This window comes from Thermobia domestica, chromosome 11 (assembly GCF_964235325.1).
Source record: "Thermobia domestica chromosome 11, izTheDome1.hap1.1, whole genome shotgun sequence".
NCBI lineage: Eukaryota > Metazoa > Arthropoda > Insecta > Zygentoma > Lepismatidae > Thermobia > Thermobia domestica.
The window spans coordinates 59,167,782-59,195,472 of NC_137464.1; the positions used below are offsets into that span (position 1 = coordinate 59,167,782).

The 27,691-nt window shown below is 38.3% G+C and overlaps 1 protein-coding gene across 1 annotated transcript; it reads left to right on the plus strand.

The window, feature by feature from the left end:
• Positions 1-27,691, plus strand: LOC145663581 (NPC intracellular cholesterol transporter 2-like). Its single transcript, XM_081729696.1, has 3 exons — positions 1-103; positions 17,057-17,253; positions 27,474-27,691. The coding sequence occupies exons 1-3, from the start codon at positions 43-45 to the stop codon at positions 27,594-27,596; spliced, it is 381 nt and encodes a 126-aa protein (XP_081585822.1). The 5' UTR covers positions 1-42; the 3' UTR covers positions 27,597-27,691.

Genomic DNA, 27,691 nt, shown 5'->3' on the forward strand with positions numbered 1-27,691 from the left:
TACATTGGCCGAATTGTTTCAGTGAAGGTATCAAATTGCGATATGGATGACTGCAGATTAATAAAAACAAAGAATACCAAAATTGAATTTACCTTCGAAGTGTGTAAGTAGAAAAAAATAGGTATATCTTTCAAGCTTATTTTCATATAATGATACTGAAATTTAATTCTTCTAGTACTAAACTACAAATTTATGTCCTCAGGAGCTAGAACAAAACAATATTGCACATATTTATAATATGCAGAAACATTTGTTCTAAAACACGTATGGTGCAAAATTGCGAGTAAATGCTCATGGTAGAGCGCTTAATTTTGATGCATGGGTATCCTGGTTTGATCCTAGCTGCTGCCAAGCTGGCTTTGTGATGAACAAGTACCGTTTGCAAGGATTTACTCGGCGTTTTCCCGTTCTTCCCATTTTTGATATTCTACCGTTCACATTCATCTCGAAACGAATGTCCGCACTTCAGATCTGCCCCTTAGGCATTCAAGGAATGCCAGTCTCAGAACCTTACAAGGAACGGACATGAACGTGTCTTCCGTACATCTGAATCAAGTCTATACCATTCGATAAACACAACAAAGATATGTTCATGCACAAAAAATTAGGTGCCATTTACAACGGAGTAAGTCTCTGGGGCCCATTAAACCTGGAAGTATAAAGAAATACACAGACTCGCAGTGAAATTGCTATTGCATTAACACTGTTTATTGGAAAGCCATGATTTATAGTTCATTCTCTTCTGCATAAAACAAACTTTCCAGAGGTCCTATGTATTTATTACCATAATGAACTTGAAGAGGGAAAATTAGGAGAGTGTCGAGAAAATTCCCTGAAGAAATCCCACATATCAACTTTGGACTCTTCTGGAGTGGCCCCGGGTTAAAGTATACAATCCACGTCTATCTCGAAAAATACTATAGGGGATCGGAAATGAGTGTACCAAGTTTTGTATTGATAGAAAGAACAGAAATGATGAAAAAGCGTGTATTGGTATACAAACTTTTCCCTCATATCTATTCCATTTCCGAATGACACGTTCATGTCCGTTCCTTGTAAGATACCCACAGCATGTTTAATTTTTTCTCCTGAGTGTACCATACAGACCCCACCGAAATTCAGGTGTCCGCTTATGTACTACAAAGGGCTCTTCCTATTGGATATTTTTGGATTCTTTGCGCGATAATCGCAGAATGTGACATTTAAACATCCAAATAATGTTCCATGAGTGGCACATACCAGGAAAATCTTGTGGATTTTTCTATTATTCAAAAATGTTTGCACTAAAAGCCTGGATGTGCTGAGACACATATGGCTCCTTTGGCATTATGTAAGAGGTCTTAGAATTAAGGTTGGAAGAGCTGATATCAAAGTTGAATATTGTAAGTTAATGAAAATAGTGGCGGCTTTAGCGGGTAGGCCGGGTAAGTACAGGCCTACCCAGAAATTTTGAAAAATATATAAACGCTAAAAGATACAATAAAGAGTAAATATATTTTCCACTATTTATGTTAATCGTAGATAATTATTTAACAAATAGCATCAACTACTACTGTTAAAGTAATTTCCTACTGTCATTAATCAATCAAATGTGTATGTATGTATCCATAAACGAGGAGGTAGGCCTACCCAAAATTAAAATAATAAAGCCGCCTCTGAATGAAAAGCATTAAATAACGTCTCATATTTAAAAATAATTTCGCCTTAAATTTGCTGTGATTATATAATTAAACTTCTGGAATGCACACTATGAGTTTAGCTTTTTTATAAAAAAAAAAGCAATAAGAACAGTAGGGACCTAGGACCATCCACGTACACTAAACATTCATTTAGAGCATAACAACGTAAACACGAATTTTTTTTAAAGTTATAGGTTCGCATTCAAGTGACACACTCATGCGCATTTCCATTGTTTGTTTTAAATTAACATTTTTTTCTTTTCAAATGTCTAACATGTTTAGATTCAAATTCTAATTTTAACTAGCTGAAAAGTTTGTACTACTTTTGAACCGCTAAAAAAATACCTATTCAAATATACGAAGGAGGACTATTTGAAAACTCGGGGTTCATTGCACCAAGCATCAAAGGTAATCCCATCATCACCGAGATACAGTTGTCCCACAATGGAAACTGAAGGAACTGTAACTTATCTATTTACTTACGAATTCAACTGCTATTAGACTGCTGTGATACTCTGATTGGTCTTCCAATGGATCCATATGAGTCATGAACAATTTTCAGAATAATATTATACCTTCCCGATAAACACCACGTTTACGAAGACATTTATGTGTCGAGTGAGGAGGATTGCATGCTATAGTGAAATTTAGAGCTATTTCGGTGGTAGTTCACTACCAGAAGAGCTACCTCAACCGAATTGGTCTAAACGCAGAAGCCAGACGAGGAGTGTTCTGGGAGGAAGCAGCAGTTCTCCAGTAGACAAGTTGGCGGAAACCATAGTGATTGGTATGGCAACTTGGACATTAGTTTCAGGCGAAGTCAGAGTGACTTTAACGGCTGCTGTAATACTGCGGAGTGGAAGGGAACGGGAAACCACCACTCCACTTTTGACTGGTGGTTTGCTGACAGCAGAAAGAGAACATATGTACAATAGTCTGCCACAGGTCAATATATAGTTCCGGACGTAAAATATAACCCAAGTTTGATCTCCAGGAGGAGGAGGATTTAGAAAGGATTATTGAATGAAAAGGTAATAATGTGGGCAAGATAGATAGGGAAAAAAAGATACGCTAAAGAAAAAAAGATTTAGGATAGGGACATGGAACGTGCATACCATGTTACAGGGAGGTAAATTACAAACTCTTAAAGAAGAAATGAAACAAAATAATATAGATTTAGTAAGAGTCTGTGAAATTAGATGGGAAGGTAATGGGGTGTTTAACAGCGAAGGATATAGAATGTTTTACTCAGGTAATGAATAGTGCGATCATAAGGGCATAGGAATAACTCTTCGTAAGGGTTTGAAAGATAAGACAGTGGAAGTAGAATATGTTGATGATAGAGTTATGATGTTAAGACTTAAAGGGAAAAAAAAGAAGAATCTAGTAGTGATACAGACATATGCACCGATGACTTCTCATCCAATTGAAGAATTAAAGGAAAATTATGAGAAAATAGAAGAAATTATAGACAGGGAGAAGAAGGTATGTGTAATTGTAATGGGAGATCTCAATGCAGTTGTGAGAGAAAATAAGAAGGCAGTGTCGTAGGCAAACATGGTTTTGGAGGGAAAAAAGGAAAGGGGAGAAGAACTGGTCAATTTCTGTAGAGAGAATTCACTAGTAATTGGGAATATGTGGTTCAATCAACACAAGAGAAGACGATATACATGGAAATCCCCAGTGGGCGGTGGAAGATATCAGATAGGAGCCAGCAGAAGAAGTAATAGGTTACCGCGATCTGCGAACTGCTAGGAAACCATGGGTACTATAACAGATGTTATAGAAAATTGGTGAAAGGAAGGCGTTAAAACAGGGTTGATTCAGAACAGGGCAAAAAGATGTACCGGACGTTAAACAACGAGTTGGAAAGAGAAACAGACAGAGCAAGGAAAGTTTTACAAAACATGCAAGAACATAGAAGAAATAGAAACAATTGCGAAATAAGAGGAAATGTACAGAAAAGAGAAATCTATGGGAACTGCGGATGAAGCAATGAGGTATTACGATAGTAGTAGAAAAAAGAAAGAGAAGGTAGTCAGTGAGAGAAATGAAGTCTCAGGAAGATGAAAAGAATATGTTAAGGACTTATATGAGAGTAAATAGACCATATGACCTAGTGGTTGAAGTAGAAAATGAAGTAAGCGAGGATGATAAAGGGTTTAGTATTCTTCCGGATGAGTCTCAAAAAGCTATATCCGAGAAATAAAAAGGCAACCGGATACCAATGGAATTCATAAAAAATATGGGGAACAAGGGCAAGGAAGAATTGTTCCGACTCTGCAATGAAATATATGAAACAGGAGAGTGGCTAGAAGACCTCCTGAAGACGATCATGATACCGATAGCTAAGAAAGAGAACCCAAAGAAATGTGAGAATTAAAGAACTATTAGTCTCACATCTCGTGCAGCAAAACTTTTGCATTGAATTTTTAACAGAAGGTTGCATGGAAGAACCAATAAAGAAGTTTATTAGGAACAATTAGGGTTCAGAAGAGGTAAGGGCACAAGAGATGCAAGTGATTTATTAAGGGTGATTCATGAAAAGTTTATGGAAAAATGAAAAGAGGCGTATGTTGTATTTATTGATCTAGAAAAGGTTTTTGACCGCGTGAACTGAGATTGTTGTTGGAAGATATAAAGAAAGTTGGGTTGGAATGGTAAGATCGGAGGCTTATAAGAAACTTATATATGAACCAGCAAGTAAGTGTTAGAATAGGTGAGGAAAGTACATAGGAGAGTGCAATTGAAAAGAGAGTTCGACCAGGGTTCTGTTTCGCCAACATTATTTAATATCTATATAGAATAGATAGTGAAAAAGAGCCTGCAAAATGAAGATGGAATCTCAGTAGGACGTACAATGATTACATTAATACGGTTTGCAGATGATACAATGATTGAATCTGAAGAGAAAATCAATAAGAAGTTAGAAAATTTGAGGAAGGACTGTGAAGAATATGGGATGAAAATAAATGTTAGTTATGGTGATTGGAACGAAGCTGTCAGTAGGAGAACGAGAGGGAAAATAGAACAGGTGACTAGCTCTTGATTTCTGGGTATTATATTAACGATGATATGAAGAGTGAAAGTAAAATAAAAGCAAAGATAGAAGTAGCGAATGAAGCCTTGAGGAGTATAAAAATACAGCTTTGTTGAACCTTAAATAAAGAGTTGAGAAAAAAAAGACTTATAAAATACTTCTTGTGGAGTATTGTGCTGCATGGATCAGAAACATGGACATTACGCAAGAAAGATGAAAAAGGACTGGAATTTGTCGAAATATGGGTGCGGAGGAGAATGGAAATAATTAGCTAGGTTGAGTGGAAAACGAATGAGGATATCAGAAATGCTGGGAGAGAAAAGAACAATTTTAGATTTAAAAAAAAAAAAAAAGAGAAAGAGAAAGTAGTTAGAACACTGGGTAAGAAGGAACTATATCATGAGGGACAGGTTGGAGGGTATGGTGGCAGGAAAGAGAGGGAGAGAGCGAAGGAGGCTACAATTAATGGAAGATATAGAAAGAGAAAGATAATCAATGAAGACGAAGAGGTTAGCGGAAGACCATGTAGCATGGAAGCTTCTCAGTTGTAGCAAGTGATCTGCCAATAATGGCAGAATACCTATGATGATGATGATGCCATTTCTAACGCAGTGCAGCACGTCGTATTGTAAACGAGAATGTATAAGGATACCCGACCAGGAGTCTGACATTCAGAAGTGGGCAAAAAATTTCAATAAAGTTGAGGACTGAGGATTGAGTAGGCCAAGGGAGGTGTTGTAGTCCATCCTGATACTTCCACTGAACAACTCTCCTAAAGTGTAGAGTAAAATGTTCGTACAATCATTGGTAGATACGTATCCTGTGAATATAATCACAATTCCCACTTAATATCATCATATTACGATTTACGAATTAAAAATTGAACACCATAAATTATTTGTTCCATTATTCTAGTTGAAGAGTTCAATCTAGTAGTAGTTGATGCACGAGCTTGAACGTGTTATATTTTTAGATAATTGGCCCTAATTTTAACTTTCTTTTTTTAAATTTTACAAGTATTTCTCTTGACGAAATTAAATTCTACAGTAACTGTACAAAATTCTGAACTGATTAAAATTCGAATTAGAAAATGTCACGCCACAACTAAATGAATCCTGCCAAACTTTGAAGTGGTTGTCTTTGTTTATCTGAAGTGTGCAAAACATTTTCTTTGTGGTTAAAATAAGGTATGAGAATAGTACTTAATTCCTAGCTAATTAAAATTCAAATTTGAAGGTCTTCCACCACAATTACATGCCTTCTAATAAATAAAAAAAACTTCCTCCTTTGTTTATTTGAGTGGTACTATTGTTTTAATGCTATAGAAAGCTACAAAATACAGTACAAAATTCTAAGCTGATTAGATTTCGAATTCAAAAATGTCATAGTATAGCTAAATAGATCACCCAAATGTTGAAGTAATCTTCCTTCGTTTATTTCAATCGAATATTTTTTGTTGGTAAAAAAATTCAAAATAACACACAATTCTGAACTACACTCGTGCTCATAAATTAAGGATAATGCGGATCCATGGTGAAACAACGGTCTGTTGGGCAGTTTTCGGTTGGAAATCGCCTCGGGGTATGACCATGCGGTGCATTTGACCATTCGGTGCGGTGCATACTGTGCGGTCGTCGCACGGTGGCGATGGCAGCAGTACAAATACGCAGAGGTGTGTTGGTGTATGTCAGAGTACGGTGCAGCGTGTAAGTGTGCAGATGTTGTCAGACGTGCTAATGGTGACTGTGTGTTGAAAATGGCTCAAAGAACACATATTGATTACGTTATGAGGGGTAGAATAATAGGCCGACTGGAGGCTGATCATATACAGCCGGTCGTAGCACGGGCCCTCCGTGTACCACAAAGTGTGATATCAAGATTATGGCAACGATTCTAGCAGACAGGAAACGTGTCCAGGCGCTACAGTACGGGACGTCCACAGTGTACAACACCACAAGAAGACCGATATCTCACCATCAGTGCCCGCAGACGGCCACGGAGTACAGCAGGTAGCCTTGCTCGGAACCTTGCCACAGCCACTGGAACAGTTGTCTCCCGACACACAGTCTACAGACGACTGAACAGACATGGTTTATTCGCCCGGAGACCTGCAAGGTGCATTCCACTGACCCATGTTCACAGGAGAGCCCGTAAAGCCTGGTGTCAAGAACACAGTACATAGTACACAGAACAGTGGTCCTAGGTTATGTTCACGGACGAGTCCAGGTCTGAACGGTGATTCTCGCCGGGTTATCACCTGGCGTGAACCAGGAACCAGATACCAACCCCACAATGTCCTTGAAAGGGACCTGTATGGAGGTAGTGGTTTGATGGTGTGGGGTGGGATTATGATTGGTTCACGTACACCCCTGCATGTCTTTGACAGAGGAACTGTAACAGGTCAGGTGTATCGGGACGTCATTTTGCATCAGTATGTTCGCCTTTTCAGGGGTGCAGTGGGTCCCACCTTTCTCCTGATGGATGATAACGCACGGCCCCACCGAGCTGCCATCGTGGAGGAGTACCGTGAAACAGAAAATATCAGGCGAATGGAGTGGCCTGACTGTTCTCCAGACCTAAACCCCATCGAGCATGTCTGGGATGCTCTAGGTCGATGCACGTCTTCAAACCCTTAGGGCACTTCAGGAACTCCGACAGGCACTGGTGCAAGAATGGGAGCTATACCCCAGCAGCTGCTCGACCACCTGATGCAGAGTATGCCAACCCGTTGTGCGGCCTGTGTACGTGTGCATGGTGATCATATCCCATATTGATGTCGGGGTACATGCGCAGAAAACAGTGGCGTTGTGTAGCACATGTGTCTCTCAACTTATCACCAATACCGTGGATACCGTGGATACCGTGGATATCACCAATACCGTGGTACTGATATGTTCCGTTTGTTCGTATGTTGTGTTCACTATGTGCCCATGCTATTAGCGCCAGTTTTGTATAGTGCCACGTTGTGTAGTACCACAATCTGCAATTATCCTTAATTTTTGAGCATGAGTGTAGTTAAAATTTGAATTTGAAGGTAACACACCACAACTAAATAAGGCTCTCCAAACATTGAAACGGCGTTCCTTCGCTTATTTGAAAGATACAATTTGTTTCCTTGATAGTATAAAAAGCTACAAAAGTAGGACAGAATTCTAAAATAGTAAAATCTCCCAAAATTATAGAATGTTGAAGTATAGCTAAATAAGCTCCCAAAATTTTAAAACGGCCTTCCTTAGTTTATTTGAATGGAACAGAATGTTTCCTTGCTGGCTCAAAAATAATACAGAATTCTGAGCTAGTTAATATTTGAATTTAAAATGTCGCATTACAGGCCATTGAAATGGCCCAAATTCTGGTTTTGACCCTCTTTTGTTAATTTGAACGTACGTTTTGTTTTCTTGGTGGTACTAAAAGGTACAAAAATAGCTCAAAATTCTAAGCTTGTTAAAATTCGAATTTGAAGGTGTCGCCGTACAACTAAATGGGTCCAAAACGGATTCCTCGTGAAGAAGTTTCAAAATCTGACCAGCATTTAAATTCTTCCATTTCACTCCCAAGAGCATAAAAGTAAAAACATGTGTTCAACTAAGCGTTCCTTCTGACGAAAAGAAAGAAAGGAAATAAAAGAAATATATAAGTGCTATTTAGCGGCTCAAATTTTAACACACTACTATAGTGCAATATATGAACACAGATGCTGCAAATATAGCTTATATTTCATTCATAGTAAGGTTGTAAAATAAAAGATGAGCTATGCCTATTGTTCTTCTGATTGAATATTTGTTCCACGACAAGGTTAGCTAATCGATTGTACAAAATTGCTGAGTTAATTTGTAAAGCGAACTAGGTTGAAAATTAAAAAAAAAAAAAAGAAAGAAAAAAAAGAAAGAAAACATACACAATTTATTAATACAATATGGATAAGTTTTATCACAATACCTGCCAACGAGTTCGAGGGGCCGATTTTTCACATTGGAACGTTAGGTATAGTGAATATCAGTACGGATGTCGAAAACAAATTTTCTGTCTACATATACTGAACAGTCACACAATCGATAATTGAAATGATAAAAAAAAAAATGTTATAAGGGTAGTAAGAAGATAAAATCAGCATGCATTTGCAGAACGTCTTTCACAAAGGACCCCGCACTTTTCTTATGGAAAGTGGCTTTCGGCTAATGTTGTTGAAACTTCGCTGGTTGATAGTTCTTAACATGTGGATCAAAAGTCTCAATGGGCACAAAGACCGAAATCCACTCCTTCCCCCCAAAAAACCGCCTCCAATTAGCTGGGGGGGATTGAACTGATTTCAGCATGTAAAACAATTTGTTGTTTTAATCAACTCAACAAGGAGCCCAAACAACCACATGTTAGACTATCAAGCTACCCCACTTGACACCGCCCTTTGCCCCCCACATATCCCCCGCCGCGAATTACCTTACGGATGTTCCATATTACTGTAGTTTATAGTTGCGCGTATGTGTTGAAATACCTACAGTTTTGGTCTCACCGACGATATAATGGGTTTCACGTATCGCTGATTACGAATCTGAGGTGAGAGTTCTAGAATTCAAGATGGAGGATCAATATGGCGGATCAAAAACACGAAACTCCTGAATGTAGCCACAAATAGCTGTTTACTAGGGTATTTTGGGTCGTTGGTTACGAATCTGAGGTCAAAATTCTTGAATTTAAGATTGCAGATCCAATATGGTGAATAAAAACGTCGAAGCCACAAACCGTAGTAGACTAGAGTGTTTTTAGATCGCTGTTTAGGTAGGCAACATTCCTTGATACTTCAGCCACCATGTAGAATTATTCTGCACCCTTGCCCTTTACCAAAACCCACCACAGATATCTTAATGCTGAAGGGTGAAAATAATTCATCAATTATCTGTTCATTATTTTCATCATTTCGGTTTGCAGCATGTAATGTGGTACTTAGCAATGAGTCATCGGGATATCTAATATTCTGTAAATGTCATGCATGGCCTAAATACCACAAGACACTTGCAACGTGCGCACATGTACCTAATGTACGAGCATCGCTTTGACATGTACAGTAGTAACCTTGAATAACATTTTGATCATAATCCTGGTCATCTTCATCATTGGCTACATATGCTATGAAAACTTGATGCTTAGTTGCATTGCGGAACCTTGAGCAGAGACGTATGCGCAGGAATCCCGGTTCAGTTACGTTTTCGTCAAGCTGGAATTGCTCATCCTTATCTCGTATTAGTTTATCTTGGACGTAAGAGGATGAGAGATCTACTTGATATGTGCCTACAGTGAAATCTCGTAAGTAGTTTAAGTTAAGTACAGAGAAATCAATTAGGCCTTGATCATTCAGCGGTACCCATTGACCGTTCCTTCTAATAAGATTATCTACATCCACTCTTGCTTTAACAACGTTCGGCATGATTGACCTATTTCTCATTTCTCTAGCTAATTCAATGGTTGCATCTTGCATGAAAATAACGGGATGGTATCTGTTCAAAATAGCTCCAGCTATGCGATAGAAACTATTCAGTTTCTTTGCATGTTGCAGATTCAACGTTTGTGCTAGAAACTTAAAAACAGATCTTAGATGCCCGTTTCTTGCCTCGACTATCCATCGACTTTTAGTAACTAGTCGAGAAGTATTCGCATCTTCTGTTGATAGTTGTCTTTCACGTGGTAGTAGGAGTGCGGGCATTATATGATCAATTCCTAAATATTCCAGTAAAGGAATTGCATCGCGGTATCCTCTGTCTACCAACACAATGACCAGGATTATGATCAAAATGTTATTCAAGGTTACTACTGTATATGTCAAAGCGGTGCTCGTACATTAGGTACATATGCGCATGTTGCAAGTGTCTTGTGGTATTTAGGCCATGCACGACATTTACAGAATATTAGATATCCCGATGACTCATTGCTAAGTACCACATTACATGCTGCAAACCGAAATGATGAAAATATAAACAGATAATTGATGAATTATTTTAACACCGTTCAGCATTAAGATATCTGTGGTGGGTTTTGGTAAAGGGCAAGGGTGCAGAATAATTCTACATGGTGCCTGAAGTATCAAGGAATTTTGCGTACTTAAACAGCGATCTAAAAACACTCTAGTCTACTACGATTTGTGGCTTCGACGTTTTTATCCACCATATTGGATCTGAAATCTTGAATTCAAGAATTTTGACCTCAGGTTCGTAACCAACGACCCAAAATACCCTAGTAAACAGCTATTTGTGGCTACATTCAGGAGTTTCGTGTTTTTGATCCGCCATATTGATCCTCCATCTTGAATTCTAGAAGTCTCACCTCAGATTCGTAATCAGCGATACGTGAATCCCATTATATCGTCGGTGAGACCAAAACTGTAGGTATTTCAACACATACGCGCAACTATAAACTACAGTAATATGGAACATCCGTAAGGTAATTCGCGGCGGGGGGTATGTGGGGGGCAAAGGGCGGTGTCAAGTGGGGTAGTTTGATAGTCTAACATGTGGTTGTTTGGGCTCCTTGTTGAGTTGATTAAAACAACAAATTGTTTTACATGCTGAAATCAGTTCTTCCCCCCAGCTACTTGGAGGCGGTTTTTGGGGGGAAGGAGTGGATTTCGGTCTTTGTGCCCATTGAGACTTTTGATCCACATGTTAAGAACTATCAACCAGCGAAGTTTCAACAACATTAGCCGAAAGCCACTTTCCATAAGGAAAGTGCGGGGTCCTTTCCTTCTAAATGCATGTTGCCAAATTGAAGATATTGCTAGAACCAATGGAAACAGTTTTTACGGTGTTTGAAAACTACACCGACAAAGTTTGGGAAGTGATTCCTGACACCAAAATAAGACAAAAAATATAGACCAGCCTGGGTGTACAAATGCTTCCTTTTGGAGTTATAGGCTGACAAAAACATGAAAAAATGAACTTCAGAGGTCCATAGCTCCAAAACCACCTACCGCAGTCGGATCAAGACGTCACTTATTAATTAACGTGTACTCTATCCAAAAACACATGTTTCAGAATCCTAAGGTACTCACGAAGCATTTTTTTAATAGAGGGAGTTTGACATATAATATGATGTATTCTCCAACTACCACCATAAAAAGTGTTGCGGAAGTACAGCAGGGTTGTGAAATTTGAATATTTGAATAGCTCGCATACTAGTTCCTAAGTGAAGTCTTGACCCGACTACGGTTGGTTCCATAGTTATGGAACTATGGATCTTTAAAGGTTATTATTATTTTTTTTACATGTTTTCGGCAACCTACAGGGTTTGTCCGGAAAGTAATAGGACTGAATCGATTTAAAAAAAATATATTGAGCCAATCGTTACAATTCTTTAAAAACTTTCAAAATAGGCTCCTTCTGCGTCGATGCAGCGCTGCCAGCGCGATTTCCAAGCATTGAAGGCGTCACGGAAGTCATTCTCCGGAATAGCCTTGAGAGCCGCGGTGCAAGCTGCTTGGATTCCCTCTGTCGTCTCAAAATGCTTGCCTTTCATCGGGCGTTTCAGGCGAGGAAACAAAAAGAAGTCCGGGGGCCACATCTGGGCTGTAGGGCGGCTGCGGAAGCGTTGGGATGCTGGCCTTGGTCAGGTAGCTGTTCACAAGAAAGGCGGTGTGAACCGGGGTGTTGTCGTGGTGCAGCTTCCAGTCGGCTCCGATGTCTGTTTAGACCCGATTGACCCTTCGTTTGAGTCTCTTGAGCACTTTCAAGTAAAACTTGGCGTTGACTGTTTGTCCAGGAGGAACAAATTCATGGTGGACGATGCCTTTGATGTCAAAAAAAGACAATGAGCATCGCTTTCACTTTGGATTTGCTCATTCTTCCCTTTTTTGGGCGAGGAGACGCCGGCGTGTGCCACTCGGAAGATTGCCTCTGTCTCGGGATCATACTCAAAGATCCATGATTCGTCACCTGTGATTACGTTATTCAAAAATTGGGGGTCACTTTCACACATGTTCAAATTTTCTTGGCACAATTCCACTCGCCGCAATTTCTGGTCGTCAATGAGCACTTTTGGGACAATCTTCGCGCACACCTTGCGCATGTTAAAATGCTCCGTCACAATTTCATGAACCACAGTTTTTGGTAAATTTAACATCTGGGCAATTAAACGAATACTTAGTCGACGGTCTGAGTTCAAAACTTTGCGCACACGAGTCACATTGTCGGTGTTTGTCGTAGTCGAAGGTCTTCCAGCACGGTCTTCATCGGCGACCTCTTCCCGGCCCTCCGAAAAGGCCTTGTGCCACCGAAACACACCACTTCTTGCTAAAGCATCATCTAGGTAAGCCTGCTTGATCATATCAAACGTCTCTGTCGCAGATTTACGAGTTTAACAGAGAATTTAATCGCGTACCTCTGCTCTAACGAACGCTGCATTTTCGGCTTGCACCTCTCACAGAAACCGAAGACCTGCCTTTATGGGGGGCAGGAGGGGGCAATTGCCCTTCCAAGAGTTTATGGAACACGTATACTTTAATCAATTGTATACTAATATACTAATACAAAGCATGAAAGTCTTATGTCGGTGGTGCTCTTGCCCCCCCCCCCCAACCGAAGTCTTAAATGACGCCCCTGCTAGAAAACCCTCTTCACTAACAGGAAGAAAAGTTTACAGACTAAATATTAGCAATTAATACGAGGATGGTTTGCATTAACGAATTAAACCATTGTTCTGCGCAAATCGAAGTTTAAAACTATCATGTGCTGATAAACCTGGACTTGTACAAACAGCGGCTTCAATGGTTGATGTAAAACATTATCCGCCTTATGCAGAGTTGTTTTGAAGTATGATTAGCGTCAAACTAAAACACTGACTACTGCAGGAGACTTAAGTTAGTCGAACTCTTTAGTATGGCACTAATCACACTTCAAAACGACTCTGCATAAGGACCCAAATTTCTAATTCAGTATAAGAGCCATTAGATTAATGAAATCATTAACAACAACAACAACAACACACATCAAAGTTTTACATACTGAAGAAATCTGACGAAAAATAACAATTATCTATTGAAGCTTTCCTGGCGACGTATTGTGAACAGGTATTCTCAGGCTAGCAGCCAGGTAGCAATCTATGTTCTTCGCCTGAAAAGCAGATCTCACTAGATTGTCACTGCATTAAGAGCATCATCTCCAAATCTGTTCCTCTTTTTTGTTTTCACATAATTTACAATGGAGATAATTCTTTCCGATTCAGCATTTGAGTGGGGCAAAGTGAGTACAAGTCTTGCAAGCTTGCTTGCCTAAGTTGGGGAACTTAAGTTCATCATTAAAATCTTTCGTTTTTGAAGTGAAATCCCACATAATATCCAATTCCATAGCCATTAAATTACTTTTTTCGTTCTCATTAAAGAAGTGTGGCAGAACCCTCCATTCAATAAACAAATCGTTTTCGTTAATACTCTTAATGAAATGTTTGGCTAAATGTGTAAGCTCTTTTAGCTCATTTCTAGAGTTTACTTCTAAGGCTACAGAGGGAGAGAGAAACCTTAGTTCACGAAGGAGAGGTTGATTCACTGCTAAGCGTCGTTGAATTTCAGTCACCACTGTAACATAAAATTGCAAACATCTCTTTCGCACTTCTTCTGCCCCGGAATTTGGTAACTCACGTAACAAATTCTCAGCGTCCTGGCCAAGATACACTTCGGACAAGGGAAGAAAGTTTCTGGGACATGAAGCTTTCACTGTCTCTATATCTTGTAAAGCACTTGACACTAAAAAGTTCTGCACTATCTCCTTCAGAACAAGCACAGCAGATTCGGTTAAGGTATGAATAAGTATTTTCCGACCTTGAAAAAGTACATTAAAAGTATTAAGGTACATGAACACGTATTTGAGGAAAAACATGTATGTCTTTGTGAATAGATTGTTAAGTTCTGTCAATATCATTTCTGCACTTTTCAATTTATCTTCGAAGACTGCTAATTGAAAAAAAAACTTTTGAGCGCTTCCTAATTTTCAAGAATACGACACACGCACGCATGCATTCCTAACCATCTCGTAAGGGCAGGCTTGAATTTTTTTTCCTTTCCGTGTTCAAAAATTCTTGAATTTTGTGAAATTGTGCATTTCGTTTTGAGCTGCATGACAAATAGGAGGAAATATTCCTTACAAGTTCTTCCGGTGACCGAGGGAGTTTCTCACAGGCTTTGCTAGCGATTAAAGCTGCAAAGTGACAGATGCATCCCATGGGAATTAGGTCACTCGAATTCTTTTTAAGGCGCGAAACAAAAGAGTCTCTGGCCCCGATCATAACACTGGCTCTATCACAAGCAACTCTGACTATATTATTTAAGGGTATATCCTTGGAAATAAGGCACTCTTTAAAGGTGGTATATATGTTTTCTGCCGAACAGTCTCGTGAATCTAGATTTACAAGCTCCAAGGGCTGAGTTTTCACTCTCTCTGTTATCGGTGAAATATAGCGCACAAGGACACAAAGAAACTTTTAAAATCCAATATATGCACTTTCGTCAACTAAAATAGAGCACGCGGTATCATTGATATCGTTCACAACTTCATCTGTTTCAACTGAGCAACAACATTCTTGATCAAACTCGTACATTTCGTTTGTTTTAATTTTAGTACCTGAGCAATTGTAGAATCTTTGAAAATATCTTGAAAAACGGGAACTAGGTGCTCAACTATTTGGAACACTACGTTGTACTCAGCGAAGAAAGCGGCAAGTTTTATCTAAGTTTCACTTTCGTTGAGAACTTAGTAGAATATTTAGTGTGTGTCTTATTTTTTTGCACATATCCACTGATTGATGGTGTTGCCGAAAATGATTTCACTGCGTTCTTGTGTAGACATATGAAATGTTTTTTTTCTCTCTGCTTTGTTCCCCTTTCTCTTCAGATGAAAGTTCTCAGCGAATCTTCCTTTTCTTTTTGGCGTCCTAGTAATTTATTCATTTTACTGAACACAGCGCTACACCACCACACACTGCACACAAACGAAAATGTTCATAATCCAGACAAGGCACTGCCAGAATCCTATTACGTCTTAAGTCTCGTGCTTAATGAAATCCGAATGACGATATTTTATATGACGCTCAATTTCAAACAAGACGCAGAAATATTTTTAATACGTGTGGACGGAATGCCACATCCTACCCTCACCGCAATAATACAAACAATCTAACGAAAGAAAATATTATGTGCAGTACGTTACTTAACATTTACACATAACAATAATCATACAAACGGCAATTGAATTGGAAAGCAGTAGGTGAATACAGTAAAGTTTAAACTCCGCCTACCCTACTCCAGTTTTGGATTCCACCTACATAATGCTTTCGATATAGGGACTGGAGGTCTACTCCTTAAATTAGATGTCTGTAAGTAGAATTTTCTCGAGTGTTGACAGATTTGTTTATATATACTCTGGAAGTAGAAAAAGACAATGCGTGAATTGTATAACTCTTGAGTGTTGACATGCTTTTTTCATCTATCTTACTCTTATTGTAATTGTTGTGAAATCGCAACGGTTGGAGCGGTTTTTACTTTGATTAACGTTTACTTATAAGAACCCAACAATGTGCTATAAATATTCTGAGGTGAATGTAAAGCTGTAATACAGTTATATTGGCTTAAATTTTTGCAGCAAAAGGAGACATTTTCAACATATTGTACAGAGGGGAATAAAACTATTTCTCCTTAACCCGTGAGGAGTGTGATTCTTTAAAATATTGCTAGAAAACCCATTATATTTCCTGCTCTCTGAATATAGGAAATTTTTATTCGCTTGACTTGACCACTAATAAAACCTATCTAAGACGATTGTTGAAATTTCCCACGTTTTCGTTCTATTTTTGCATATTTTCCCTTTTTCCCACACTTTGAAAATTATCTCTATTTTTCCCATGTCCGTGGGAAATTTCCCTCAATCTGACATCATTGAGACAACTGACCAGCCGCTCGTTCGTTAGCTAGGAACGCCCTCTACCGGATCCAGTCGGTGCGCGCACGCTCCGAAGTACAGTCATGGCGGAATAAAATCAGTCCTATTACTTCCCGGACAAACCCTGTATAACTCCGAAAGGAAGCATTTGTGCACCCAGGATAGTGCATACATTTTATCTTATCTTGGTGTCAGGAACAACCTCCCAAACGTCGGTGTTGTTTTGAAATACTATGTATATTTGTCTCTAACCTAAATAATTGTATAATTTCTTTAAAATAAAATAAAAGGTAAGTAATAGAAACTAATGTTAATTTACAAAATTATATATTTTATAAGTATGGTTAACAAGCTGAAAATTGGAGATGTTAAGTCCTGATAAAATTTTAAAGAAGCTAAGAATAATAATATTCTTTCTTTTTCAGTAGAAGATATCCCTGAATTAATAAACCATGTCTATGCTGAAATTGGTGGTATCCTACTTCCATTTTTTGGAATCGACAATACAACTGTTGACAATGACATTTACACTGCAAATGGAGAAAAGGCAACCTTGCCTTTGAAGGCAGATGAAATTTACACATACAACAATTCTTTCCCTATTTACCGATTATATCCGGAGGTAATTATGTAACTATTAGCTATACCAAAAAGTATTCTTAAAATACAACAAACTTTTTAAATAAATGTAAAGAGAAGAATAGAGGGGAAGGTTGTATGGACCAAACTTAAATATTGTTAATTTAGATGTTAGTATTATGAGCATCACTGTTAGGGTTAAGTGCGTCATTGTTTGAGCATTTGTGATAGTATTAGGAGTAGGTATGTCACTGTTAGGAGTACGTGTGTCATTGTGACTATCTGTGTTACTGTTAGGAGTAGGTATATCACTATTCGATGTATGTTTGTCACTCTTAGGAATATGTGCATCACTGTTAAAAGTATATGTGTCATTGTTAGAAGTATTCGTCGCTGTTAGACATATTTATATCACTGTTAGGAGTATTATGTCAGTGTTTGGAGTATATGTGTTAACTATTAGGAGTAGGCATGTCATTGTTAGAACTATCTGTATATCAATGTATATCAATGTTCGAAGCATGTGTGTCACTGTTAAGAGAATGTGTGTTACTGTTAGGAGAATGGGTGTCACTATTAGGTGCATATGTAACATTGTTAGGAGCATGGTATCACTGTTAGGAATATGTGTATCAGTGTTAGGAATATATGTCACTGTTAGAGCATATGTGTCACTGAAATGAAAAAATGAAATCTTTCAGTTTTACGTCCCACGATTATGCCGGTTAGGCTAAAGCAGACGGTGATGATGAGAAATGAATGAAATGGTGGAATGAAGAAAGTGGGAGGAAATGGGAGCTCCCCGAGAAAACCCACGCACACGGTGTTTGTCCACCACAAAGTTCACTTGGCGGGGGCTGGGATCGAACCCGGAACCCCAAGCACCAGAGGTGAACGCTCTACCACTGAGCCACCGCGGCCCCCATATGTGTCAATGTTAGGGGTACGTGTATCACTGTTAGATGCATGCGTGACATTATTAGGAGCATGTGTAACACTGTTAGGAATATGCGTATCAATGTTAGAAAATTGTGTCACTGTTAGGAGTACGTGTGTCATTCTTAGATGAATACTTAACATTGTTAGCAGATGTATGTCACTGTTAGGAGTACGTGTATCAATGTTAGGAATATGTGTGTTTGTTAGGAGCATATGTAACACTGTTAGGGGTACGTGTATCACTATTGGATGCAAGAGTAAAATTGCCAGGAGCATGCGTATCGCTGTTAGGAATATGTGTCACTGTTAGGAGCATATGTGTCACTGTACGGGGTACGTGTATTACTGCTAGAAGCATGTGTAATATTATTAGGAGCAGGTGTATCACTGTTAGGAATACGTGTATCAATGTTAGGAATATGTGTCACTGTTAGGAGTACGTGTATCATTGTTAGGTGCATAAGTGACATTGTTAGGAGCATATTTATCACTGTTAGGAGTACGTGTATCATTGTTAGGAATACGTGTATCAATTAGTGCTGTTGAATTTTTGTGACATTTGCGATTTTCGGTTTTTGAGAAAACCGATTTTCTGAAACCGAAAACCGCAAATGCGGTTTTCAAAACCGAAACCGCAAAAGCGGTTTTTAAAACCGAAACCGCAAAAGCGGTTTTTAAAACCGAAACCGCAAAAGCGGTTTTTAAAACCGAAACCGCAAAAGCGGTTTTCAAAACCGAAACCGCAAATGCGGTTTTCAAAACCGAAACCGCAAAAGCGGTTTTCAAAACCGAAACCGCAAATGCGGTTTTCAAAACCGAAACCGCAAATGCGGTTTTCAAAACCGAAACCGCAAATGCGGTTTTCCAAACTAAAACCGAAAAAGCTCTTTTCGAAAGCGAAAGCCGCCCGAAACCGTGTTTGCGGTTTTATAAGGGATTGTCCTTTTCAAAGCAGAAACAATGTTTGCTGTTTTTAATTACACCTTTTTAGAATTGTGAAAGCATCTATCGATCGAGACAAATGTATTGATTTATATGTGTGTTTTAACTTTTTTTATTTGCTGCAAGACTATTATGGTAATATGCGCAGCACAGTGCGAAAGGGATAGTTCGATGGTTGTACAACTCACAGCTAAATTAGGGTGACAAATACTGACGTTCGATCCTTAGCTTTTTTTTTTAGTTATTTCTTTGACGACACTCAATGTACTTTTCGGCTGCAGGGAAGCAAACTGGACCCCACCTGATTTTCATATATGTTGTAAATTAAACCACCAGGAACACGAATCTGAAGGAATTTTGACATTTCGAATGTCGGAACTCGAGATATTCGAACATAAATTGACCATCGAAGCAAACTTGTCCCCACCTGATTTTTATATATTTTGTAAAGTAGACCACAAGGAACACGTATCTGAAGGAATTTTGACATTCCGAATTTCGGAACTCGAGATATTCGAACATCAAGTGAAAACGGAAGCAAACTAGACCCTAACTGATTTTTATATATTTTGTAAACTAAACCACGAGAAACACGAATCTGAAGGAATTTTGACATTCCGAATTTCGGAACTCGAGATATTCGAACATAAAGTAACCAGGAAGCAAAAAGGACACTATTTGATTTTTATATATTTTGTAAACGACCAAAATTAGCAATTATCTGAACGAATTTTGACATTCCGATTTCCCGATCTCGAGATACTAGAACTTATACAGTAGTTTTATGTAATATGTATAAAAGTAACGAAGAAAGTTCTGTCGCTTTTTGACCTATCACTTAGAGCATCGATATGTCACCTAAGACGTACCTGGAAGATCAAAAATAGTACCCATCAGTATCAATGACCTTCTGCCGACGTTCGGGATGGGCATGGATTCCTTCGCGGTAGAACTTGGTTTGCCGTGAAGCGAAGAAGGTATCAAGTGCATTTAGCACCTCTACTACGGAGTTGAACTGGAGTCCTCTAAAGTGAGTGTCCGAGGAAAGGAACAGGTGATAACCGGACGTTATAATGTCCGGACAGTATGGCGGATGCAATAGTGTTTCCCATCCAAGGTGTAGGATGGTGTTCCGGCTCATTCTAGCTATGTGGGGCATAGCGTTGTCCCGTAATGGGGGAACCCCTTAGCGATTGAGAAGTGTTGGCTCCAGGGTTTTGAGTTTTTCTTGAACACGGCTCAACTGCTGACAGTAGACAGTTGCATTGATGTTCTTCTCTGACCGCCCGGTAGCAGTTCCCGATGCACGATGTCGTGAGCAGTCCACCAAACACACAGGAGGACTTTCTGCTGCATTGCTGATTTCAGCTGTTTTGGAACCGGTTCATGGGATTTTAACCAATGATGACGGCGCCGTGGAGCTTCGTACAGGACCCAGTTCTCATCACATGTCAACATCCTGTCCAGAAATGGCTCCTTCCTCAGACGAGACAGCAAAGAATCACAAGTGTCTGCACGCGTAGCCTTCTGGCCCGGAAACAAATCATCTGGGACACATAGACCCAACTTGTAGTGCTTCCCAAATTGATGGAGGTGCTGGCGAATGGTTTCTCGACTAACATTGAATGTTAACACCAGTTCCTCACATGTCTGTTCGGCTCAATTGCTACCTGAAGATCCTCATTTTGTACATGTGTTGGTCTTCCGGCACGTGTGGTGCGTCTTTCGTGAGTGTTTCGTCACCGTTCTTAAACTTGCTAAACCACCCTTGCACTGTCTGCGTAATCACGACACCCTCACCAAAGGCCTGAGGTATCTTCCGCCCCGCTACAGTGGCGTTTGATCCAAGCTGGAACTCATACAGCATACACGCCCCTATGACGCTCTGTGGAGGTTCCATATTCACTCCGTCCTTACATACGTTTACGTTGTAACTGAACTTCCACAACCAGGTAGAATGTCGGATATACCCACACCAACAACTGACCTTCGCCTTATCTCCATTCGCATTCAACTCAGGGTATGAGGGTCAATTTTACACAGAACTCCACAAAAAGCGACAGAACTTTCTTGGTTACCTTTATATATCTCACAGGACATAATATGTTTCGTATAGAGAATATTGTGTTTTTTTTCATATAGCGTCTATATTACGTAAACTTTAAGTTTTAATATCTCGAGTTCCGGAGGTCGGAATGTCAAAACGCCTTCAGATTCGTGTTCCTCGTGATCAAGTTTACAAAATATATAAAAATCAGGGGAGGTCCAATTTGCTTCCCTGCATCCCACTTTTCAAACGAAACAGTTTTCCAGAGTGTACATTTTGCTTCAAACTCAGTTCTGCCCTGGCTAAGAAACGTAAATTCGCTTCTATAAGAGTCTTTAAAGTTACACTTGAAATTGTCGTTCGGCATTCTTGTAGCTTGTGAAGGCATGAATAATTCAAGTATGTTTGTTACAACATCTACAAACGAATATTCATTCGTATAGAACCTCCAATACATTACATAGAAAACACACGAACTATACAAAGAAAACCATTGTGCATTAGAGCAGATCTCTTATTAGCAAATGATTCTGCACACGCGCACTGCTCAGACAGCCCAGAGACTGAGCCTGAGCGCGAGTCCAAATTTAACTCAATCGCGATTGAGATTGTCAAAGGTGTAGCGGTTTACGTTGAATATACCATACCAACACTTTATCAACTAAGTCCTCTTAGATTTTTCTCCAATCCCAAAAAGCGGGTGGTTTTTCGTGATTAAGATATGTTTAAGCGGGGGACGAATATATAACCTGAAAATCGGGTGGTACCCGCTAAAATAGGGTAATAAGCCAACACTCAATAGAAATAAGGTATATCCCTATTTAAGATCACTACACATGCAACTCATGAAATTCAATTTGAAATATCATCCACTTAGACTAACATCTTTTATATTATTCTTACTCTTTCCCCATATTTTTAAAAATAGTACTGCCACTCTTTCTTTTGTTAACAAAAAGGCACCACCTCCCTTTCTTAATATAAAGAAAGAGAAAAGAAAGAAAGAAAATCTCTATCGCAATACACAATTTTATTGTTGATTTGTTGCTACTCCGATAAATGTGAATGTTGTGGTTTTGCATGTGTCGACTGGCTTCTTATCGCAAGTCCCAGACACCTGCAATAGTTTATACTAGACGGAAACACCGATCATATTTTATTCTGTATCTTTTTACTTCCCAATAACGATAGCCGTGCCTCTTTGAGAAATTGCAACTTTTTTTTTTTTTATTCTGCCAATTGTAAAAGTATAGAATTTCCCTACACTTTAGGACATTTTAAGAAAAAATACCTTCTTTTCCTTCTGCAAATTTTGATCATTTTTCCCTACGCCGCCGAGGGAAATTTCCCTCCATCTGGCAACTGTAAGCCGGTGTGGGGAAAGATTCTTTGCTGTTTTCTCGTCGTTACTTGATATTAGTGCTGTACAATTTTTGTGACATTTGCGGTTTTCAAAACCGAAACCGCAAATGCGGTTTTCGAAACCGAAACCGCAAATGCGGTTTTCAAAACCGAAACGGCAAAAGCGGTTTTCAAAACCGAAACCGCAAAAGCGGTTTCCAAAACCGACATTTCGGTTTTATGAAATTTCACTTTTTTCAAAAACCGGTTTTCGGTTTTTTCAAAAACCGATTTCGACAGCACTAGTATCAATGTTAGGTATATGTGTCACTGTTAGGAGCGTATGTGTCACTGTTAGGAGTGTATCACTGTTAGGTACATGTGTAACATTGTTAGGAACATGCGTATCACTGTTATGAATATGTGACACTGTTAGGAGCATATGTGTCACTCTTAGGAGTATGTGTATCACTGTTAGGTGCATGCGTAGCATTGTTAGGAGCATGTGTATCAATGTTAGGAGTATGTGCATCACGGCTAGAAGTATGTGTATCACTGGTAGGATTACGTGTAATAGTAATAAATTATTTTCTACTTCTATGCGCTTAACGATTATTATTTTCTCCTGTTTAGTGTTTTTGGTGTTCAGTTATTTTCTCTTAATTTTTTTTATTTCCTGCTTTTAGTGCGCTCTTAGGCAGGTTATTTTTCTCTTATGTTTGTTTAATTTTTTGCTTTCGATCTTCAAGATGCTTTAGCAGTGGGCGACCAATCACTGAAGAAAAAAGGATGATATTCCGCCAGAAGTCGAGAAAGACTGCCATGAAAGAAGTCATGGCATCACCAATACTGGCTACAAAGATGCTCTTAATCATTTCGATATATGCAACCTACCTTACTTTGTTGATTGCATCATACTGCAGACTATTCAGTTCATTATTTTTGAAGCATGAATAAGATTTGCTTCGAAATGGTGTCTGATGATTAAAGCTAAGAAATTAACACCTTTCGGACGACTATCGCAAATTCGAAACATACTTCTTAGCCGTGCTTCTACGAGCCGATATGTGGTGGTGGCCATAGATGCCGATTGCAACGAATTCACAACGTGCCAGTGAACTCATCCTTGCTTAGTATATCATCTATCTGCGATTTTGTGTACTTCTGTGAGTGGGAGGATTTTCGCAGCAGTAGAACAATGAGTTTTTGTGTTATTACTGTTTTCATCTTTTGCTCTACTGCAAAACAGGTTACGTGCTTGTAATATAAAAACTAACACTTATGAATATTCAACTGTTACAGGTTGTAATATTGTCTGTTTTGGACAAAACGTTTCTTGAAATATTACAAGAATGTGTTATGTCGCTCTTCGGGTAGTAATGGTATTCGCGACATTCGGCAGTAATATTTATAGATAGTATTCGCTAACATTTTTAGATGGTACTGATAAATATCACTAACGATTTTTGTATATGTGATAAATAAATAATACACACATAGTAATAGCGTGTACTGCATGTCTATGCTGCAAAAAAGTTGAAAAAATACATCGAGAGAAAGGAAGGTGAAAAGCCCTAGGGAATGGGGATTTCCAATGCTTCAAGTTTTTCCCTTACTAATCCCTATAAGTCACTATTTTTTATATACATATCTAGGTTGTTGCTTCCCTCGCCAACAATTTCGTACACTGATTGAGGGAGGATTAGGGGGATTGAAGAAGGAGGAGTCGAATTTGAGTCGCGACATACTTCTCTTAATTCTCCCTCAATCAGTGTACGAAATTGTTGTCGAACAAATTTATTTTAAAAAAATATATTTTCCGCATATTTATCAGTTGACTTAACTTGAGTAATCCTAATCCATGTAGAATACCTAACTGAATATTTTCTTCGAACTATTTTAAGTAATTCTGCCGTTAATACGTTAAATAGTACATTCACTTAATTTGTTTAAAACAGAGTTTAAAAAATATATATTGGCAGAAATGTTGGATTGATATGTTCCTTGAATTGATGTACTGTTGTAACGATAGTAATACGAGGGTTGCTATATATATTTCTGGCCTAGGCAACACTAAGTGTTGCCAGGTGCAATCTGACATTTCCATTGGAAAGTTTGACATTTTGTAGCATAAATGTACTCAGAACTTTTTGACTTACGACAATTTTTTTTTCTTTTACAGGTACTTGAAGAAATCAACTTGGCAAAAAAATGGAATTAACTCGTGAACATTTTCGTGCGATCATTTTTCACAACTTTCGACGTGGATTATCACGACAAGAGTGCATCGATGAACTTAAATCTTTGTATGGCGACGAAGCACCATCCTATAGCACTGTGAAAAACTGGTACAACGAATTCAATCGTGGCCGACGCTCGCTCAAAGACGAATTCCGTGAAGGTCGTCCAAAAACAGCCGTTGTGCCAGAAAACATCGATGCCGTACGTGAACTGATAATGCAAGACCGTCATGTGACTTACCGTGAGATAGAGGCATGCCTAGGCATTTCTTCCACCAGCATACATTCGATATTGCATGAACACCTGGCCGTAAAAAAGGTTTGTTCTCGTTGGATCCCGCACAATTTGACAATCGCTCAAAAGAAAGCTCGTGTGGATTGGTGTAAAGAAATGCTGAAAAAATACGATCGCGGTGCTTCAAAAGACGTTTATAAGATCGTCACAGGTGACGAATCATGGATCTATGCGTATGAGCCCGAAACAAAACAGCAATCGACCGTGTGGGTCTTCCAAGACGAGCCAAATCCAACGAAAGTTGTTCGTGGAAGAAGCACTTCGAAGCAAATGGTCGCCTGTTTCTTCGGCATAACTGGTCATGTGGCGACTGTTCCGCTTGAGCAACGTAGGACGGTCAATTCTGAGTGGTACACCACCATTTGTTTGCCTGAAGTCTTCGGAGAAATTCGAAAAATGAACAAGAGAAGACGAATCATTGTGCACCATGACAATGCGAGCTCTCACACATCGGCTCAAACCAGCGCATTTTTGACCGGCCAAAACGTCGAAGTGATGGGTCATCCGCCGTACAGCCCTGACTTGGCACCCAATGACTTCTTTTTATTCCCACACATCAAGAAAAAAATGCGTGGTCAACGATTTTCGTCGCCAGAAAATGCTGTTGAAGCATTCAAAAACCATGTTTTGGAGGTGTCTCAATCGGAGTGGAAAAAGTGCTTCGAAAATTGGTTTGAGCGCATGCAAAAGTGTATAAATCTTGATGGAGAATATTTTGAAAAACAATAAAACCATTTTCGTTGATAAATATTCGTATTTTCATTATTAGGCCAGAAATATATATAGCAGCCCTCGTAGCAGTAACATGCCGTATAGTAAATTCAATACACTAGCTTCAATACTAATAGTTTAAAAATATTTAATGTTACACATTTTGTTTCATAGTTGTTTTTGCATTAGTAAAATCTGTTTTCGTCCTTATTGTTTAGAAACAGAAAATAACGCTTAAGTTGTGTTAGATTCTTTTTATTTATAAGTCGTTTTAGAAGCAATGCAGTACAATTCAAAAACATGCAAAATAATTTGCAGTAAGAAGTTTGTGTACTAACAAGGAATACTTGCCCATTGAAAAACAAGTTTGAAATTTATAAAGCTTATATTTAGAAGATCCATTGAAGATTTTTTTTTGCAAAGTTGTAGCTCCTAAAAGCTACAAATAAGATAGAAATGCAATTATCTTGAAATGTTGAAAATGAAAACTCGAGCTTTCTTGATATATTACATAATATAGACTTTCAGATAGATAATCCAATATTACTAACTTCTTCTAGTCACCAATATAGTTTTGTGTATGCAGAGTAGTTTCATATAAGGAATGTGAAGTGTGTTTCGAATAATTATTGTTTCTCAAATTTACAAGTTCATTTTTCTTTTATTCTGGCAACATTGTTTATTCAGTTCAAAGTGAAGTAAGTGAGTTAATTTTTGAAGTAAAATTAGGAACTCTTATTCACAAATACAATTCAATTAAAAATCCTACGTCTTCAATGTGTAATCTAAATTTATAGACCAAAGTTTAGGCAATCAATGTTCCCAAGTTTCTTTTAAAGTTTGTATATAAGACTGTTTTAGACAATCAAACACATACTTTGTTAAGAGTTATGTAAACATTGTGAAAATATAGGTTTGTGTAGTGTGACTTGATGTAATCTGTAATGTACAATGTGATTTGAGTACAAATATATATTGTTGTCAAGCTGGGAACGTCGAGGTAGTAATGCGATTACTATTAACGTTGGTCAAAATATTCCGTTTAATGTTTGCGTGAATTTGCAAATTTCGATTAATCTTTCTTTTTAATAAAGACAGAACCACTATCCAAATTCTGCAATTGTAAAAATAATGTTGTCATAACTTTGTTATGTATTTATATGTTACATAAATAGAGAACATCAATTGAGGCATTGGATGGCAAAGTGCCGAAACTAAGTTTTGAAACGTTGTGAGATGTTGAGAGTTTTATTAGAATCGATATAGAAAGAGCCGACAAAATCGGTTTTTTTATGCTTCCATCTTTTGGCCTATGGCCTGGTCTTTTAACTCTGAGATACGCAACTTTGCCATCTAATAAGTTATGTTTCCAAGTTTACTTAAATGGCTTATTATCATTTTTTAAAAAAATATGAGTTACGCATTTTGCCATCCAACGCCTTAATTTTGCCATCCCTGAAGTGTTCAAAATTGCACTGTCAATTTCGATTAGTTAGGATGAACACATAAGTGAAATCAACATGCTTGGCAGATTAGAGAAATATTACTAAAATGTCAATTGTGTTAAAACCAATTATATAAATTTCAACTTCTTTTACCATACTGTTCCTACTTGAATGTGTCAGGTGGAATATGTCATACATAATTTCTGTAATCACCACATTGTTCAAGTATTAATAAGTTACATAGGATATATTACTGAAACTTTGTTGTATTAAGCTCATAATATTAATATTACTTATTTGTAGGTACGTCTGAGAGTTCATTGGAAACTGGCAACTCGTGAAGGCAAAACACCGTTTTGTGTTATTATTCCTGCAAGAATTACGAAACCAAGCTCAAGAAAAGGACGTTCTTCAATTTTAATATGAAAATTAATTCGCATATTTTTATCAAACTGAAATTTTGTTGATGCAAAGTTGTATAAAATACAACCTTGATTTAACCCTGCTGTAGTCGCGCCCAT

Bases quoted from the DNA above. Each gene is read 5' to 3' on its own strand.
- LOC145663581 (XM_081729696.1), top strand. From the start codon at position 43: ATGGATGACTGCAGATTAATAAAAACAAAGAATACCAAAATTGAATTT. The intron at 104-17,056 runs GTAAGTAGAAAA...TTTCTTTTTCAG, and splicing joins TGAATTTACCTTCGAAGTGT to TAGAAGATATCCCTGAATTA. The intron at 17,254-27,473 runs GTAATTATGTAA...ACTTATTTGTAG, and splicing joins TTTACCGATTATATCCGGAG to GTACGTCTGAGAGTTCATTG.